Below are 18,927 nucleotides of genomic sequence, written 5' to 3' on the forward strand. Positions count from 1 at the left end.
CCGATGAAGGATTGTGTCCACTGTTTAACTACTGATCTATTTTTAGACAGTGACTGTTTTCGTGCAGGTTGTGACAGCCTGCATTAAACTCCCAGTTCAACTAAGATAGACTCATGTAGGCAACATTAACGTTTTGTGTTTCAATTAAAAAGTTTTAAATGGTTTATTAATGTTATGGTTGTTTCAGATTTTGGTTCGGCCAATCTTTCTTCTTTTTTAAATAAAAGTTCTACTTGGTGATGCTGCCATTTTTTCCCCCAAGGGAGCTAACTATTAGTAACCAATGACGAAATCCTAACTGTTTGATGTTCCTTGTTTTTCAATTATTTTACCATTTTACAAGAAAACTTGTAAAATGATTGGCAAAAACATAAAGATATGTAAAAATACTGGCATTATCAAACTAGTCCAGTTAGAAAAAAATCTCCCGAAATGCTTTGTGAATAAAGCCGCCATCTTAGCACGCGTATCTGGGAGCTGGGCGGGAATTAATTTTGTCATTCAGATTCTCTTGTGCAAAAACATTGTGTTCTCATGTGTGCATGAACAATGATCCAGTACATAAAAGCAGTTGCCGATGATGGCGACGAGCCGATGGAGCTACCGATCGAGGAGGATGGTACAATTTTGCTCACCACCCTTTCAGCTCAGTTCCCTGGATCGTGTGGACTGAAATATCGGAATCCTGATACTGGTACTATGAGAGGAATTCGACTGTCTGACGGACGTTTGTATCCTCCGGATAATGACTGGGGCAAGCAGGTGTTTGTGTGTGTATTTCCTAAAGGTGAGCATACTTTTTATACCGACAATATAAGTAAAACCTCTTGTTTTGACAACCAAATGTTTGACAGATTCCCTCTCCTAATGGACGCGCCCCCTAACGACTGAAAACTAAACGAGAAGATCGCATTTTTTCCTGTTGAAGCTAGTCTGTTGTTTCACTGGTAAGAAGCTTCTGCCTCTAAGTTTAAATCATTTTGGATCCATCCGTTTATTAAAAAGTCTATTACCTCAATATGGATTTTTTGTTGTTGTTTAGTTGGAAAAGAATATGAAAAAGGGGAGGGGCTGGTGTGACAGCAGATCACAGAGTAAAGGGACGGAACTCTGCTGACAGTGTTACTTCGAAATCGACGAACTTTCGGTTTCCTATTCGACGATGATTCATTGGGTGGGGTGCGGAAAATAAAGATTCTGCATATATATTTTGGCGTTTTACACCTTTATCAAATGATATTCAGGTAATGATTTCTTCCTATGACACTTGACTTCTCAGGATACTTGAGGTCAGAAGACCCAAGTAGATGGACACAGATCGCATTCTTTTCAATCGCCAAAGATGTGGAACAAGCTCCCAGATAACCTCTGTCATTCTGATTCCCTTGCATATTTAAAATCACGTCTCAGAACTCACCTCTACCCTAAGCATTAAGTTCAGTTGTGGCAGGTCCACTTCCTTTGCGTGAGCTGTGTATGACTGTGTGGATGTGTATACTTGTGTACATAAATACATGCTAGTGTATGAATGTGTGTTTGTGTGCACATGTGTTGAGGGTAGCTGCTATGTGCATACGTGTTTAAATGTATGTATGCTTTGTGTGTGTTGTTTTGTTTTGTTGTTGTTGTTGTTTTTAAGTCACATTTTGGTTTGTGTAACATTGATGTAATGTTTTATGTAAACAAAAGCGTTTTTGTAAAGCACAAAGATTTTTGGATAGTGTGCTATAGAAGTATCCATCATCAATTCATATGGTTATTTTTATTATTATTGATATTAATGGTTTCCATGGAAAGATTACGTTGTGCAGATATTGATGAAATAATATGCTAAGTAGATTTTTTTTTAAATCCTAAGGAAAGTTTAATGAATAGTTAGGTGATTATGAAACTTGAAGATTGAGATTGCATATAGGGGAGACAGTTTTTGGCTGGTTGTGATGTAGTTTTTGGCTGGTAGTGATGTTCGCATGAGTGTGCCTGCACACGCACACACACACACACACACGCACACACACAAGAATACTCTCATTAAGTTAACTGGTCAGGCTGCATCAAACCATACTATTTTAACAACCAGAAACAAACATGTAAATGGAGGTTGTATATTGACCAGTAACTTGCAAAGTATGTTCAGTCATTTTGTTACTGAAAATAAGATGGCTTGGGGTAACTAATTTTTTTGTTGTTGTTCACTTTAAAATGATAGAATTAGAACACTTAGCTAAACTAGGAGTAGGAAGCAGGGTGTGAAAAGACAGATTCCTCAAAACTGGAAAAAGTTGATTCAGGTCATGTGTTTGAGTTTTATTTATTTATTTTTTGCTTATATTTGTAGTATTAGTTACATTTTAAGTTGTTTTAAGTTAGGAAAGTTTTCTTAATTGTCATATTAAAAGTTTTTCATTTCCTTTTTCTTGTGACAGAAGGAAAGACAACTGACCATGTTATAACAAAAGTGAGGAGTAGTAGTCGTCAGAAGTGCAGTGACCTTATCGTCCTGGGCTTGCCATGGAAGAGTAGTGAAGAGGATCTGCGTGCCTACTTTTCTCAGTTTGGTGATCTTCTGATGGTACAGGTATGTAATTTAAAATGGGTGTGTCATACTTTTATTTGTTTTTTGTTGTGGTTGTTGTCTTTATCATCTGCATTCATTTAGTGTCATTACTCCCATGCCACTCATTCTGAGTCCCACATACACAGCCACAGCCCAGTTTGGTTGTTGCAGTCCCAGCATCGGCAGTCCACAAGAAGCAGAGGTGCTTTTAGTTAGTTCACCAGGAGGCTACACACCAGAGGAAACACAGCACTGCTGTCGAGCCTCTTATTATGTGGTGTTCGGTAATGCCTGTTTTGACTTACTTTGGACAACATCTACTAAGCCCCTTACTGATGACATTAATTGCTTTACTGCTTAGCCAAACTGTGTGAAGATCGCCACCAGGTCCCTCCAAGGAGAGTCGCCTGTGAATCTGCCAACACTAAAGACCTTCACAGAACTCACACCAAGCACAGAAGTGGAAGGTTTGAAACTATGGTCACCATGAGGGCAGGACACGAAAGACCATAGAACTTTGTTTTTATTTTAAAGAAGTACAAACTGAATGGTTTGAAAGCCCTGGCTTTCCGTAAAATTGCCATCTGCTTTTTATGGTTTATTTCTCCATTTCCAGCCTCAACTAACATAGTTAGATTTACTCTTTTTGTGTGTGTGGTGGTGAACAGTATTTGAGACATTTGACATGAAGATCAGGGTGCGGAATGTCACACAGTTTTATTGTAAAGTAGGACAAATGTCCCATAACATTTTCATAAGTGAAGTCTTTGATGTATTTCTTTGTCTGCTTCGACACATAACCAGTCACGAAATACCTGCTTTCTTCCCAGATCAGTTTTTGACCTAATTACCTTGAGAAGTGAGGATCAGAGGTTTAAAAAGGAGGAGAGAAACCATTCAGAAAAGCTTTGTTTTCAAGATTGTATTTCAAGTTTTCATTTTCACATTGTTTTTAAGATTTCATTTTATTTCCAGTAAAGTATCTTTTAAGTATACAAGTGTTTTTGGAATTAAATGATGAATCACCCCGGAAAGCAGAGTATGGCTGCCTACATGGCGGGGTAAAAACAGTCATACACGTAAAAGCCCACTCTTGTACATACGAGTGAACGTGGGAGTTGCAGCCCATGAACGCAGAAGAAGAAGATGAATCTTTGTTCATTTTTATCAGAGCTGAATAAAAACCTCAGACTTGACTGGAAAAATGTGTCGACAGATGATTTTAGTGTCCTTATCATCTTCGTGTGAACATGAAGAGGACAAATGCCCTGTGATGTCTTAGTGGGTCAGGACAGTTGACCTATTATTGTCCATGTGGATGCATGTATTATGTGTAGATTTATGTTAAAATTACATAGGTTATTTACAACAACCATTGCAGATATTTAACATGAGACACATTACTTTGATGACAGGTAAAGATCAGATGCATCCAGAGGTGCTGTGGGTTAGTGTTAATACATTTTGTTTTGTTGGCAGATGTGTAATACGATATGTAAATAAGTGATTGAGTTGATTCTAACTGCTCTATTTTTACTATTAATAGTATGTGTTGGTTTGGGTACAGGTTAAGAAAGATATCAAGACAGGACAATCCAAGGGGTTTGGCTTTGTGCGCTTTGCTGAGTACGAGGCACAGGTGAAATGTATGGCACAGCGTCACATGATAGACGGACGCTGGTGTGATGTTCGCATCCCAAACTCTAAGGTGAGAGAGCTGAGACTTGCAAGGTTTGAAATTATATAGGTACCAGCAGCCTTTTTTTGAGAAAAAAAATGTCTGTTGAAACAACTCTATACCAGCTTAGCTTAAAACTGCAAGTCAAAACAAACGCCTCACAACAAAAATTATGATTCTGTCTATATTAGAACCAAAGTTACAGCCATGTGAAGTTCACTGAAATTGAGCCTTTTTACACGTCATTTTGAGATTTTGGACAAATCTTGGATTTTACAGGACCACTGCATGATAACAAAGCAACACAGAAGGCTTAAAACTAAGGAAAGTAATATTTTGTATACAGTAATTATGCCCTTTTTTTTCAGCTATACAAGCTAATAATTTTCTTGATATTTAGCTCTAAAATCCAAACTTTTCTCAAATTCTCCCATGGCAAAATGTCAAAATAGCAAAATGGTCACAGTATCTTCATTGAATGTCAGATAAACAAGTTCACTTCCCCTCCCAGCTTTGAGAAATGTATCTTTCATGTCTTTATAATCATCTTGTATCTTCTGCAAAATGCTCCATGGAATAGATTTATATAAGCAAAATTCCAGGATTGTTTTCAAGAAATTGATGGAGAAGAATAGCAGTGAAGATCAGTGGATGTGTTTATAAGGTGTGAGTTTATCATTTTTGTGAGCCAGTTATTTACTAATTAAAAAAAAAAAAAAAATCAAAATGGTACTGCTCCAGACCTGATCATCTGATAAAAACAGAATGCAATTTGTTGAGAGAGAGGGGAGGGGGATGCATGTGAGCACTGGCATGGGACATTTTAATTTTTTTTTTTTTTTTTAACAACTTAAGTGAAAGATTGTGCTCAGTGATAATTGTGTTGTATTATTCATATAACTAATTTACATACACAAATGTACTTCTGTAATATGTACAGCATAGAAACAGTACTACATGAAAGACAAAGCAAAAGATTAAGTGAAACTGAAAGTGAAATAAACTCATGAAGGGATGGGACATGGAAGAGCAAATATATGTAGAAACACGAGAGGCAAGGCCTTCAAGACTCACTTGTTATACACTTTAAAAAAAAAAAAAAAATCTAATCGTTAAAATGTGTTCTGTATTTGTTATTATAAAGCTTCGTGTTTATAAATAAATAAATAAATAAATAAATAATTTTTTTTTTTAAAGTCCTAACCAGATTCGAACCCCGCGTGTTCGGGTGAGAAGAAACTGCCTTACCCATTACACTATCATGGCTCCTTAACTGACGTTCTAAAATTTAACATTTGAACATACTTTTTTAAAGGGCGATAAATCAGTTGCGGTAATCGCAGTGAGAACGCTGTTTAAATCATATTGTTCTGGTGTATCTTGGGCATTCAAAAAATCTTTAAGGGCAATAAAAAAAATTTTTTTAAATTCTTTTTAATGGCTATCGCGGCAATAACACTGCAACATTTAGCCGTTTTCACTAGATCTAGATAGATGTACAAGTTTAGTTACACCTGCCAGGAATGTAATACGACACGGTCGATTCAGTTTCTCTTTTATGTTCATTCTAGTTTTATAGTTTTAAAGTTGATATGAAAATTTAGTATTTTGTTGAACTAATAACATGTAGAGCCAAGTACAAGTACTTCTAAACGTCATAAGAAGTGAAGAGGACTTCATTTTGAGAAAAGTCAAGACTGGAAATTTTTTCGTTTCATCGTGATCAGTTCAAGGGTATTAACTCGCATGGTTTACAATTTTTAACTGTGAATTCCGACTGATTCTGTGGATATTTTTATGGCAGTTTGGGGCATAATCCAGTAAGTGATGAGGCGTTCACAAGTCTTTCTTTGAATAAATATTTAACGGTCTCCTTCTCCAACTTTCCATTACATGTTACCGTGTATTGTCCATTGAATATAGGATTGAACGGGCAGGTCAGTAACTTGAAACAAAATGGCGTCATTCACATTCGCGAAGAATATGAGCACGCGCTTTGTGTATAAATATGTGTACGCCATTGATTTTTGCCCATAACCTTTAGGGCTCAGCCAACAGATCTGTAAAGTCCACTCCTCGTATTGAATTTAGTATTTTCTGAAAAAGACCACTTGGGTGAATGAACATAGTGAAAGCCCTGTACACTGAGAGTAAAAGACTAAAACACACAAGCTTTTTAATTTTATGTATTGAGCATAATTTCAAAATGTAATGTTTAAGATGAGAAAGATCAGTTTGAAGCAAAAAAAAGTCCCCTAGCATTAATTACAGAGTAATTTCCCTTTTTGACTCACTTGTGTAAACAAAGTGAGTCTATGTTTTAACCCAGTGTTCGGTTGTCTGTGTGTCCATGGTAAACTTTAACATTGACAAATTCAGTTCTTTTTTTTTTTTTTTTTTTTTTTTTTGCACCTCTGGGATGGGCACAAAAAACAAAAAAACCACACCTAATTATATGCAAACTGCATTTACTGTTATATTTTTTGTATTCTCTAAACTTGGCACTATGATCTGAATTCTGACCCAACAACAAGAGCAGTCATTATTATCATTTTTTGTTCAAACAGGAACTTCTTTTGCTAAGCATGGAAGTTTATTTATTTTGCAAACGTTTTGATGCAGATAGTAAAAAGGGGAAAATACTCTGTAATTAATGCTAGGGGACTTAATTTGCTTTAAACTGATCTTTCTCATCTTAAACATTACATTTTGAAATAATACTCAATACATAAAAAGTTTGGATTTTTTTTTTTTTTTTTTTTTTTTTTTTTTTTTTTTAAGTGTATCACAAGTGAGTCATGAAGGCCTTGCCTCTCTTTTTACTATCTGCACCAAAACACATGCATACACACAACAATAGCATTTTCTCCCTTTTTCTGTCCAATTTAAAAGCCACATTCAGCAAACATATTTTCCTGTGTATTTTCTTGTTATCAAGTTGTAGGCATGACAATGTTATGGAAAATTTGCGAACAGTATTTTGCAAATAAAAAAAAAACAAAAACTATTACCCTAAAGTGTGTCTGCTGATTACTCTTTTATTTCGACATCCAAAACCTTACATACTTCATATTAGTTGCATTCTGAAAATAAGAGAAATGATCATCACTCGAAGTCGAACAGATATGTGGCCTGATTTTTTGCACTTCGTGGGGTATTCCCGGTGATCGAGCACTTTTGCGCACTCATTTATGAAAAATTCCCCTTTTAAATTTCTATCTTTGATATCATCAACAGCATATTGGTAAAATCGCTCGGTCTCAAAGGTTTCCCTTGCTTTTCAGGTTCTGGATCAGGATCGATGTTGAAGTTAGGCGCGTATCTTAGATGATGGGTAGCTGCCATTTTGGCATCTGAATGATGCACAGCTGCTCTTTCGACTCAGAGCTTCTTGGCATCATTAACGTCACGCGATAGTTTCGTATACCATTCTAAAGGGAACAAGAGAGGCAAGGCCTTCAAGACTCACTTGCGATAAATTAAGTCCCCTAGCATTAATTACAGAGTAATTTCCCTTTTTTACTATCTGCACAGAAACGTTTGCAAAATAAATAAAAATTCCATGCTTAGCAAAAGAAGTTCCTGTTTGAACAAAAAAAGATAATAATGACTGCTCTTGTTGTTGTGTCAGAATAAGAGGTCAAAGTGCCAAGTTTAGAGAATACAAAAAATATAACAGTAAATGCAGTTTGCATATAATTAGGCTTTTTTTTTTTTTTTTGCTTTTTTTTTTTGTGTGCCCATCCCAGAGGTGCAATATTGTTTTAAACAAGATGACTGGAAAGAACTGAATTTTTCCTATTTTTATGCCAAATTTGGTGTCAACTGACAAAGTATTTGCAGAGAAAATGTCAATGTTAAAGTTTACCACGGACACACACACACACACACAGACAACCGAACACCGGGTTAAAACATAGACTCACTTTGTTTACACAAGTGAGTCAATAAAAAGCTTTCATTTATTACCAGGCATTCATTCAAAACTTTTTACCAGTTTTGGGAAATATATGCGTTAAAAACAAAACAAAAAAACAATAATCTTTTTTCAAGCGTTACATTCGCAAAAATAAGTTTAATATGCTAAAACAATAACTGCTGAAAAGCGCAGGCTAAAATGAACACAGTAGTGCTAAAAATAGCCATGTAGGTCAAAAGAATCCAGGCAAACGAAGAGAAAGAAAGACCGATCTGCAAATCTGCTGACACGTTCTGTGTTGAGCGGTCAGCCACAGTATGCAAAAAGCCCTCCGACTATCCATGATTTTTACTCGTTTATTCAACAAAGACAAAACACAGAAAAAACAGAAGGACAGCATAGGAAAGAGGAGAAATTCAACTTAATTCCTGTATAAAACAACATATCTTTATTTCTTAAACGTCACACAAGTTACAGGCTTGGGGAAAATAGGCAAAATCGTTGTTTTGGTGTCATATACTGACTGTACCATGTCAAACTGATGCAAACTAGGCCTATGGTTTGCTCTGTTTGGCCAAATTTCGCTCCTTTTTCAGTCTTAGCTTCAGTTTGCAATCGAGGCTGCTGGTACCTAAATTATGGCAGATTAGTGGCATTTCAGATTCTGTATTTCCTGTTTTAGTACACAACATGTATTGAAAAACATAGTTATTGAGGCAGAGGAGTCTGTTTTTACCGCTTGCAGATATTTTTAACATAGTAAATGTGCTTTTTTTTTTCTTTTTTTTTTCTTTTTTTTTTCAATCCTGTCCTGTGCAGTAGGTTTGGAAACTGTTCCATACAGCGTTTAGATTATATATATATATAATATCTTTTCTTTTCTGTTCAGAACTTCGGTAGGTTGGGAAATCCAGGAACCTCCTGATTCATAGTAGCTGAGTAACAGAAAGATAAGGGACAAAAAGCTGTGTGACCAGAAAGAAAAAAAAGGCAAAGTGGGGCTCGGACAAACCAGCATGAACCTTAGGATGGATTATGAATCAAAGGTGCAGGGGTGCCATCAGTCAGAAGTCCTTTGTTTTGTTTTTTTGTTTTTGTTTTTTTGTTTGTTTTTTTATAATGTTTTTTAACTATGGTGAAAAATATTTGTTAAGATTAAATGTAGTTAGCTCCTTATAAATTTCTTTGTTTATTTGTTTGTGCTTGTACAGTTTTTGCTTCTTTGTATTTGTAATAATTCAAGAACCAAATGAGAGTAAGAACATAACTTATTTTTCTATATTGTTATCAGGAGGGAGCCCAGCAGATGATGAACCGGAAGGTGTTTGTGGGGCGCTGCACAGAAGACATGAACGCAGATGACTTGCGCCAGTACTTTTCCAAGTTTGGAGAGGTGGTGGATGTCTTTATACCCAGGCCTTTCCGTGCTTTTGCTTTTGTCAGCTTTGCCGACCCTGAAGTAGCGCAGTCCCTGTGTGGAGAGGACCACATCATCAAAGGTGCATCAGTACACATCAGCGGTGCTGCCCCCAAGGCCAATGAGAAGCCCGGGGGTGGTTACGGGGCCATGATGGGTGGGGGTGGAATGGGAGGTGACCGACGCCTGGGTAGTTCAAATCATGGCCATCTAGGTGGCTACAGCCCCAGCTATTCTCAGGGATCTTGGGGTCACGTGGCACGTGCTAGCTCCAGCTCCAACCCTGGTAGTTCCTATGGCAACAACCTGGGGCTGGGTAACTTGGGGCTGGGAGCACTGCAGCTGAATCATGCAATGCTGGCAGCTGCCCAGGCTGTTCTGAGTAGCCAGGGTGGCTGGGGTCCTCTGGGTTTAACCAACCAAGGGGGAGGTGGCATGCAGGGTGGGGTGGCTCAGGGGCAGACTGGGGTTCAGGGTGGGCAGGGAAGTGCTCAGGTCAGCATGGCAGGGCCCGGAGGGTCTGGGGCCAGCAATGGTGACCAGCCCATCACCAATTCTGCCCCTGCTGCTCCAACCACTTTTGGGTCTGTGGGCAATGGCACCACTGGGGCAGGGTTCCTTGGTTGGGGTGGGACACAAGCCTCTGACACCAGTACCCACAGCCCCAGTCAGATGGCTGGGTGGGGCAGCTCCCACACTAAAGGCCCCACAGGTTGGAATTGATAATCCAGTCTGCCTGTGTGAGAGATGTGTGGTGTGAAGGCAGTTTCCTGTTTGGCTGGATGGTGGTAATTGTTGCTGTGTGGCTTGCAAGCTGCACCCTTTTTTCAGGCTGGTTGGAATCAAATTGTAGCGAAAACCACAGTGTAGTGTTTTGTTTCCCCTTTTTTTTTTTCTTTCTTGAAATTAGTAGTCATGTCATGTCTTGGGCTTCCCTTTCTGTGTCATCTGGTTTCTGTGTGCATTGTTGGACAGAGTTGGATCATTTTTTTAAAGAAACTCAGTTTGATTGTATTTCATTCTTTCATAAATACTTCTTGCATACATGTAAAATACATCTGAAATTAAGCTAAAGGTAATGTGCAAGACCATAGGTGGAGAAAACCCAAGATGATATATGCACAGTTATAACATGGTACAATCTGTGAGGTGGGTGTTCAGGTACCTACATGTTTACATAATTATGTATGGTAACGGTGAAATAATTAACCTGAAAAGAGGGTGCATGTACTGTAAGATGATGAGTGTGATAGTACCCACATGTTTGCATGTGTTTGGTTAAAATGAAACATAACTATCGTATAACCTAATATCAGGGTGCAGGTGCTGTCGCACTATGGTCAGTGATGGAATGTGCTGGTAACTACGCGATTGCATGTGGTAAAAGTGAGCATAAGATTTTGCAACCTAAAAAGAGTGTGCAGCTACTTTCAGATGAGAATGCTGGTTCCCATATTTGCGTATATGTTCGGTACAAGTGAAATTTAACTATAACCTGAAATCAGGGTGCAGGTGCTGTTGCACAATGGTTGATGATGGAATGTGATGGTGACCACATGTTTGCATGTTTGGTAAAAATGAAATGTGAAAGTTCTGGTGAAAGAGATGTTGGAAGTAAAAGATCAATTGTATGATGAACTAGTATAGATGTAGAGTTGAAATCACATGTTGCTGATTGGAAAAAGTACAACACAGTGCAAAGATTGGCAGGAAAGATAAGCTTCAAGTTGTAAGAGGCAAGGTGAGAATGCATAGATTTCTACAAAACTTTTTTTTGTTTTTTGGGGTTTTTTTGTTGTTTTCTTTAATGTGACCTCACCTGGTTTAATTATCTGTTTGGTTTTGTTGCATCCTATAGTCATTGTTTGGTTTTCATTTACTCATCCCTTCCACTCTGTCACCACCACCCTTCCCCATCCGTTTAAAAAAAAAATTGTTTACTTAGTGTCTCGTCTCACTACTGCTGCTTTTTTCTGTCTAGACAAAATCATACTTGAGGATTTGTATTGGGCCTTTTAAGTCTATCCTTTATGCTGAATTGCTAAAACTGGATTTTTCTTTTTCTGTAATGACTATAAAGGATCATGGTCAGTGACCAGACTGATTGGATCTTTGCATGACTGAAGATCTGTACTTGATATTTTACCACAACATTATGTTGTTTTGCTACTCTTTGTTGGTGGTTGTGTGCTTGTGCATGGGCAGAAATGACCTGTCTTGGTGGAAGTGGAAAATGAAACCTTAAGTAATTTATTGTAGGTGAATGGTTGGCAAGTTGATTGATTCATTTTTGTTTTTAAGGAATCTGCATGGAAGAGAACCCCACTGTTGCCTGAGCGGCAGAGAGATTGAGGGACTGGAATGGAGCTTTTGTTGCTTGATCTTTACCTAACGAAAACAGTATGATGTGAATGGCACATGTGAAAATTCTGAGTATCTGGAATGTAGTAATATATAGCTGACATATATATATATATATTTATTACATAAATATATAATTTTTAAGCATCATTATTTTGTGGTATTTAAGACACAAACAGAATTCAAGGGCAGCAACCATTTTAAATGTCTGTGTCAGCGAGCAGCAGTTGATGGTGTGACAGTGAAGAGGTTATATTTATCAGTTGTTGTGGCAATGACATGTTTATTTTGGTGCTCCAGACTTTTCCCCCTCATGCCTGGATGATGCAGAGTGAAAGTTTCATAGTCATGGATACATGTTGGATAAGATCAATTAAAAAGATAAAAACAAAAACAATTATAAAAATTGTTTAAATTGCATAGCTTTAGTTACTGTTTTAACACAAGTAGTTTAGTGATTTTGAAACCGTTTATATTAAGAAAGAAGGAAATACAGGTAAGAAGCAGCATAGGTGCAAATTCTTTACAATTATCACTACTAATATTTATTCTTCTCTCCTTTTTTCTTGTATTCCCTCTCATCTGGTCCTTCACACACAGTTATGATATAAATGATTTAAATTAAAAAAAGAAAGAAAAATAAACTTTTGATTGTTATAGATATGGCAGTGTCTACTCCTTTGTTAAGATAATGATATATTCATAACAGACAACAGTGTCTAGGTGATTGGTAATTTCCTTTCTTGGGTTTGACAGTCAAGAAAAACTCCCTTTTTTTGTTAGTTTTTTTGTTTTTGTTTTTTTTTTCTGAATGATGAAAGGGTTTTTGATTTTCTGTTTGTACTCTCAGATCATGCAATGGATAGTTAATAATGAATTAGCTGTCATTTTGCTTTTCTTTTCTTTTTTTCTTTTTTCTTTTTTTTCTTCTCTTGTACAATATTTTCCCCTTTGTAGATTTATTTTTCTCTGAGCTCTGACTTGTTCTTGACTGGCTGTTAAAATATGAGACTGATATGCTGTCATACAAGTGAAGTTGAGCCTATCCTTCTCCTTCAGTGTTCAGTATTGTTGGGATTTGTCAGACTTGAAGCTTCATCGCCCTTATGAAGCCCATGGTTTTCTCCAGGTCAGTCCGGTCACCCCAAAGCTGTGCCTGTAGCTCTACTCCCTCAGGCCACGTCTGGCTTTGTAGATCTTCATAAGTGGGGCAGTGGTTGAAAATATGTTCTGGGGTTTGTGTACCTGTGCCACAGGGACATTCATCTGTGTGAGATTTTTATTTGGCTCAAATGACTCAAAAGCTTGCAGTGGCCAGTACAAAGTCTGAAGAGGGTTATTAGCTGGTGTCGCTGGAGTTGGTGGATCACATTTGTCCCTTTGTCAGCGATCAGCCTTCTCTTCCTTCAGTACTGGCTGTGGATAATGGATTTTGCTTCTCTGTATGTCACTGGGTGGCTGAACTGCTCCATTTTCCTTCCCTCTTATGACAGAACATCAGCTTTTTCATTCTCAGTGATCCAGCAATGGGATGGATGGTGGTGGTCTGGCTGATTCAGCAAGGGTTTTTGCTCCATGGAGAAGAGCTCTTGTTTCTGCTCTGTAGTTGGAGGAGATTTTTCCAGTGGGAAATGTTTCTTGTGTGAGTTTTCCATTTGTGTGTTGGATGAAAACTCCTGCTCCTCTATTCTTCACTGCTTTGTCTGAGGACCCATCAGTAAAGACGTGTCCACTCTCTGGGATGGTAATGTTCATTAATCATCTCTTGTGCCAAAGCCTTGACACATGGAGCTTGGCTTTACTTCCTTTCTGTTCCAGGGACGTTTGTGATGATTGAAACTTCTTCCAGGGTGATGCCTGGCTCCTCAAAAACGGGCAGCAATTCCACCTCTCTGTGGGATGAAGGTAGCAAGTCTGCATTTTTCTGGTGAAGGGATTTTGAGAGGTGGTTAAAACTCTTGTCTTAGAATCCTGTTCTTGGTAGGGTTCTTGATGCTGGAGTACACAGGATGGTCTGGCGTGTGCAGCAGCTTCTCACTGTGAACATAAACCTTCTTTTCCTGTCGTTCTTCCAAGGGCTGGAGGTTTGCCTTCTTTCGCCAGGATTGGTGTAGTCTTCGATTCTCCAGTCATAGCCGTAGGCCTGCATTCTGCACTTTGTTCAGGCGGTTGGTGTTGGTTTTTGATGCTGTGGACCAAGCAGAGCTGCTGTATTCCACTGTGAGTCTGACTGTGCCCACATAAACTTTCTTCAGGATGTTACTGTTGGCACCCCATTATGTTCCAGCTAGTTTCTTCATGATGGCAAGTTCCCTTGTAGCATTTTTCTTTGTTTCTTTGAGGTGGAGAGTCCATGTTAGTCTTCTATCCAGTTTCACACCAAGGTAGGTGGGAGTGTCATCCTGTTTCAGTTCTCTTCCATTCAGGTTAAGCTTTGCAACACTATCCAGGTTGTGTGGAAAGTGTTCTTTGCTGTGTATCCTTTCTTCCCAGAGTCTGTAATGTCAGCTTGGAAACACATCACATGGGCAATAGCCAAGTTAGCAGCTTGCACATTATGGAGAGAACTGAAATTTGTGTACTGACACAACTTTAAGTTGATAACACTTTTGAATTGTGAGTTGAGTTCGTGCATATAGCTTCCTACCTCCTTTTTCCAAGCAGATATGGTCTCATGTATATGGATCATTCTGTATGATTTGATGCCTTCTTGAGACTCTGCTATTAAAAAAAGTATTATGTGAATAGGAAAGCATCCTCAAGATGGTGCTGTCATTATGATAAAGCAACACAAGATACAATTTAGAAATGTCAGTTCAAGCAAATTTCCCAGTTTGTGATTGATTATCACTGATTATATTTTGGTCAGTTTATGGTGCGTAAAAACAGGGCAAAAAGCAGTGCCTATCTCAGTCTCTATACTCTGTCGTCATACTGTTTGTAAATTTGGGTGGTTGGATTTTTAAGAGTGTCTTCAGAGCTTGAAAATAGATACACAGTTGTATCTCTGACTAGAATCTGAAATGTCATTGTGTCCTGTGATGGAAATTCAACCTTTAAATGTTCCTTTGTCAAGTTTTTATATTGTTTGAAATGTCTGCATTGAGAGCTTTAGGATTGCTGTTGAGTGTATGTGTGTGTGTGTGATTTTTTTCTCCCTCACAATCCCTGTCTGCCCCAAACTTGTGTTGATTCATTTGTTGAATGAGTGAGACAGCAGTATAGCCTACCACAGTAACATCACTTTGTACTGTTAGACTGCCAGTTCTGTTACAGCTACAGAAGAAGAAGAAAAAAGAATACTTTCTGATGCCACTTGCCAGTGCTGTTGCCCAACTGACATAGATAGATAATGTTTATTACATTACAGAAGAAGAATGTAAGAAAGTGACATTGAAAAGAAAAGGTTAAACAAAAAGCATTCAGTTTGCAGTCGGTGGAACATTTTGTGTGTTTGTGCTCTTTACAGTATGTCAAGTTGTCTGTTTCTTTTTCTTTGCATACACTGATAAACAAGGCTCTTTTTGTTTTTTAAAAATACTGCATCTTTGGTTCTCCAGGATTCAGGTGAATATTTCTTGACTGAACTAAGTGCAGTCACGAGCAATAATGCAGTATGAGCATGATTAACCAAAAATAAAAGTAAAATTGTTGACTGTTTAAACCATTGGGACAGTTCTTTTGCTCCCGACAAGACAAGTTCTCAAAATCAGAAGGGAAATTATATGTAGAAGTGTTGTCGTCTAAATGAATATTTTAGGTTTATTTATTTTGCCTCCTAATGTGCATTGGGGTTTATTGGTATCTGAAAATAAATGTCTAATTCATTCAGGGTGCTAAAAGGAAATTTTAAAAATTCATTTTGTACCTTGCACTCTTTGTTATTTATGGTCCATAAACTGCTCCGGAGAGTATCTTCGTGATACTTCTGCTTTGGCTAAGAATGTTCAAGGTTTCGAATATATTGTACTGGTCTGCTCAGCTGAAGATTTTGACTTGATTCTCTCAGACCTTTTTTTTTTTTTTTTTTTTTTTTTTTTTAAAGCAGGCAAAGCTACACACATTCAGATATCTTATGTTCCAATTTATGGAGAATAATATTACAAATTTCTTGTTCTTGTCAGTGTATGCAGGAACTGGTGGAAGTTTTTTGTAGTTTTAAAACTGTGTTTATGTGCGTGTGTGTGTCCATGCACTATTCTGTCTGTTCTATTTTGGCATCTTGCACGATCCAACAATGGATGGCATTATTTCTCTTTTGTTTACCTCTTTTCACACCTTCTGTTCTCTAAGAATGCACAAGACTTGCATATGACAGTTGTTTTCAGTGGTATAAGAATTTTGTGTGTGTGTACATAGGTTAGGACTGACATTTAATTCGGTTTATTATTGTATGCTACTATGGTTCAAATTGCCCTGTTTCTTTGCCCCCTGGTATGAGTGCTATGAAGTGATGCATGTATTTTAGGTCGTTTCCATGTTTTCCTGGGAATGATCTCAAGATGGGATGAAGGAAAAATAAAGTCACCTTAATTTTATGTTATAAGGTAGCTAGCTTGTCAAAACAAAATAAACTTATTTAAATATATTGATATTTGGTTTAGTTAATTGTATCTTTGGGGATATTTTTCTGAACGCCCTTAGAGTTAACAAAAAAATTGAATGGCATTGAACACAATATGAGTCCAAAGTGAAATGAAACGTAAACTGCATAAATGTTTACTGACACAGCTTTATTTGGAGAAGGAAACCCTGAACAGTTTATGGATTGGTTTGCTTTGTTGCAGTGACATTATTTGACTTTCATCCCATCTATGTAAATATAGATTAGCTTGTAATTGCCTGAGAAAATTACACCATTATGACCTTTTTTTCCTTCATTATATGTTTGTATTGTATTTTTAGTCTTTGTCATAATTCTTTGAAATTCAAGTTACCTAATTTGTGGCAGTTTTTTGTTTTGTTTTTATTTTCAGTTTATATATTTAATAGTGTTCATGTTGAATCCTGCCCCTCTCTCTCTCTCTCTCTCTCTCTCTGAACAGTTGAAGAAAAGTAAAATACAAAGTTAATGTGTGTTTATAAAAAAAATTTTAAAAAAGAAATTACTATTCACTTAACATTTGTGTTCGGAATTTTTCGGTTTTCTTAAATTGGAAATGGAATGTTATCTTTTTTTCTTTTTTTTTTTTTTTTTTTTTTTTTTTTTTTTTTTTTTTTTTTTTGAATTTTTTATATTTAGTACCATTCTGCTTGAAAAGTCTTTAATATGATAAAGGTGGGAAGGTTATATGCAAGGGTGTCATATTTAAAACATTTTATCGGCTGTCTGTATCCCTGAAAAGTTTATATTTTTATTTGCTACTGATCAGGTTTGGAAATGATATCAGTGTATTGATTTTCGCCATGTAAGAAAAGATGGGGTGTGGATGATAATATTGTTTAATTATCACACATTTAACATTTCTTTGTCTTGATATTGTTTCTTTGAAAGTGTTTATATTTTTTTGTTGGGATGCTTTGTGATGGTTCTTATCTGCATGTAATAATAGTGGTTCTGTATGTTTGGTTTTTTGTGTTGTTTTTTTTTAATATTACTTTTGATGTACTATTCTTGTCAAAAGTAAGCTATTTTGAAATGATATATATTAAACCATAGACTGATTGAGGCTCGGAAAATGATTATTTCAAGAAGAAAAAGAACAGTATGATTCCTTGGCATTACAAACCAAACATCATTGTCTTTGATTGGCACCACAAACCTAAACTTTGCTGTGTTGCAGATGCTTTCCATTGGTGTTGGCAACTGCTAATAGATTTGCTTTGTGATGGTTTTGTAAATCCTCTGTGTAAATGAGGAGGAGAATATACATCTTCTTAAATGAAAGAATACAAGATACCTCTGCAGACATGAATGGTTCAGTTTGATTTGGACCAGTGTTACATAAATTATCCTTTTAATTTTTATATTTACTGCAAATGAGAGGAAAATACAGAATGTGAAAGAGTGAGATTTTGCAGCAGTGACTGGTTGCGTTTGGTGAGGAGCAAAATGTTACCATCCATGATGCCTTTTAATGATGTTTAAGATATAAATTGTCTTTAATACTGCACATATTCAGGCCATTTTCAAGACGTTCAACCACTTTCAACCAAGAATATATCTTCTCAGTTGGTATTATTCCATTTTATGGGATCACAACACAGATTCATCTAGTGGTGAATATGGTCAGTTTATATATAAAGTTACTACATTGAAATGAAATATTGTTTTTTAAGTGACAAAACATTCTTACAGAACATACTAAACAAGTGTTAGTTGCCTGCCTTTTACTTTCAGCTACTCAGACCTATAATTATCATCTTCATGTTCCACACTGTTGCTTAATTCACAGTATATTAATATTTCTTGTTTCTTTTTCTTATTCCTGATATTTTTTTAATCAGATAGTTGGTCAGAGAAATAAGGTATTAATCATCTTTTATTTACATATTTGTGGGATTTGTCTTACTGTATATGTGACTGGTGCAGTTTTGAGTAAAGAGTTGTCAGCAGGTTATTGGCAATTCTACTTAAGTTGTGGAAGAGCCTAAAACTTCGTGACAATTTGAGGGGTGCGTTTACATATTGCATTGTTTCCTCTTCAGTGTGTTCTAAGTTCTTGGTGAGGCTTGCACTATGGGCTTTGAGTTTCGTAGCATGAGTTTCAGAACTGTGTGAATTGTTGTATTCTGGTGTGTGTGGCAGTAATGACACTTATGAGTAAATTTGCCATTGGAATAGTTCGTTTGACTTTGTGTGTATGTGTGTGTGTTTGGCATTGTGCACAGGTGTAACTGCAGACATGTTCAAAATTTTCACTCAAATAATAGATTTATTTACAGCGCAAACATGCACATGTGCTTCTGAACTAACTCTACAAATTATGTCTAGTTACCTCAAGATTAAAACAAAAGGAAGTGACTTACTGAACTTTTAACCTTACAAGTTACAT

General features: G+C 36.9%; 1 protein-coding gene across 2 annotated transcripts; it reads left to right on the top strand.

The window, feature by feature from the left end:
• The first annotated feature begins 455 nt into the window (after positions 1–455).
• Positions 456–18,718, top strand: LOC143287672 (TAR DNA-binding protein 43-like). Of its 2 annotated transcripts, none has more exons than XM_076595850.1 (4): positions 456–787; positions 2,427–2,578; positions 4,125–4,265; positions 9,446–18,718. In XM_076595850.1, exons 1-4 carry the CDS (start codon positions 550–552, stop codon positions 10,292–10,294), a joined length of 1,380 nt encoding a protein of 459 aa, XP_076451965.1. In that variant the 5' UTR covers positions 456–549; the 3' UTR covers positions 10,295–18,718. The 2 variants fall into 2 exon arrangements, with proteins under 2 accessions (XP_076451965.1, XP_076451967.1); XM_076595852.1 differs by having other exon boundaries at positions 2,430–2,578.
• The last annotated feature ends 209 nt before the right edge of the window (positions 18,719–18,927 follow it).

This window comes from Babylonia areolata, chromosome 11, assembly GCF_041734735.1.
Source record: "Babylonia areolata isolate BAREFJ2019XMU chromosome 11, ASM4173473v1, whole genome shotgun sequence".
In the NCBI taxonomy this organism is placed as follows: domain Eukaryota; kingdom Metazoa; phylum Mollusca; class Gastropoda; order Neogastropoda; family Buccinidae; genus Babylonia; species Babylonia areolata.

Bases quoted from the DNA above. Each gene is read 5' to 3' on its own strand.
- LOC143287672 (XM_076595850.1), top strand. From the start codon at position 550: ATGATCCAGTACATAAAAGCAGTTGCCGATGATGGCGACGAGCCGATG. The intron at 2,579-4,124 runs GTATGTAATTTA...GTTTGGGTACAG, and splicing joins GTGATCTTCTGATGGTACAG to GTTAAGAAAGATATCAAGAC. The intron at 4,266-9,445 runs GTGAGAGAGCTG...TATTGTTATCAG, and splicing joins TTCGCATCCCAAACTCTAAG to GAGGGAGCCCAGCAGATGAT.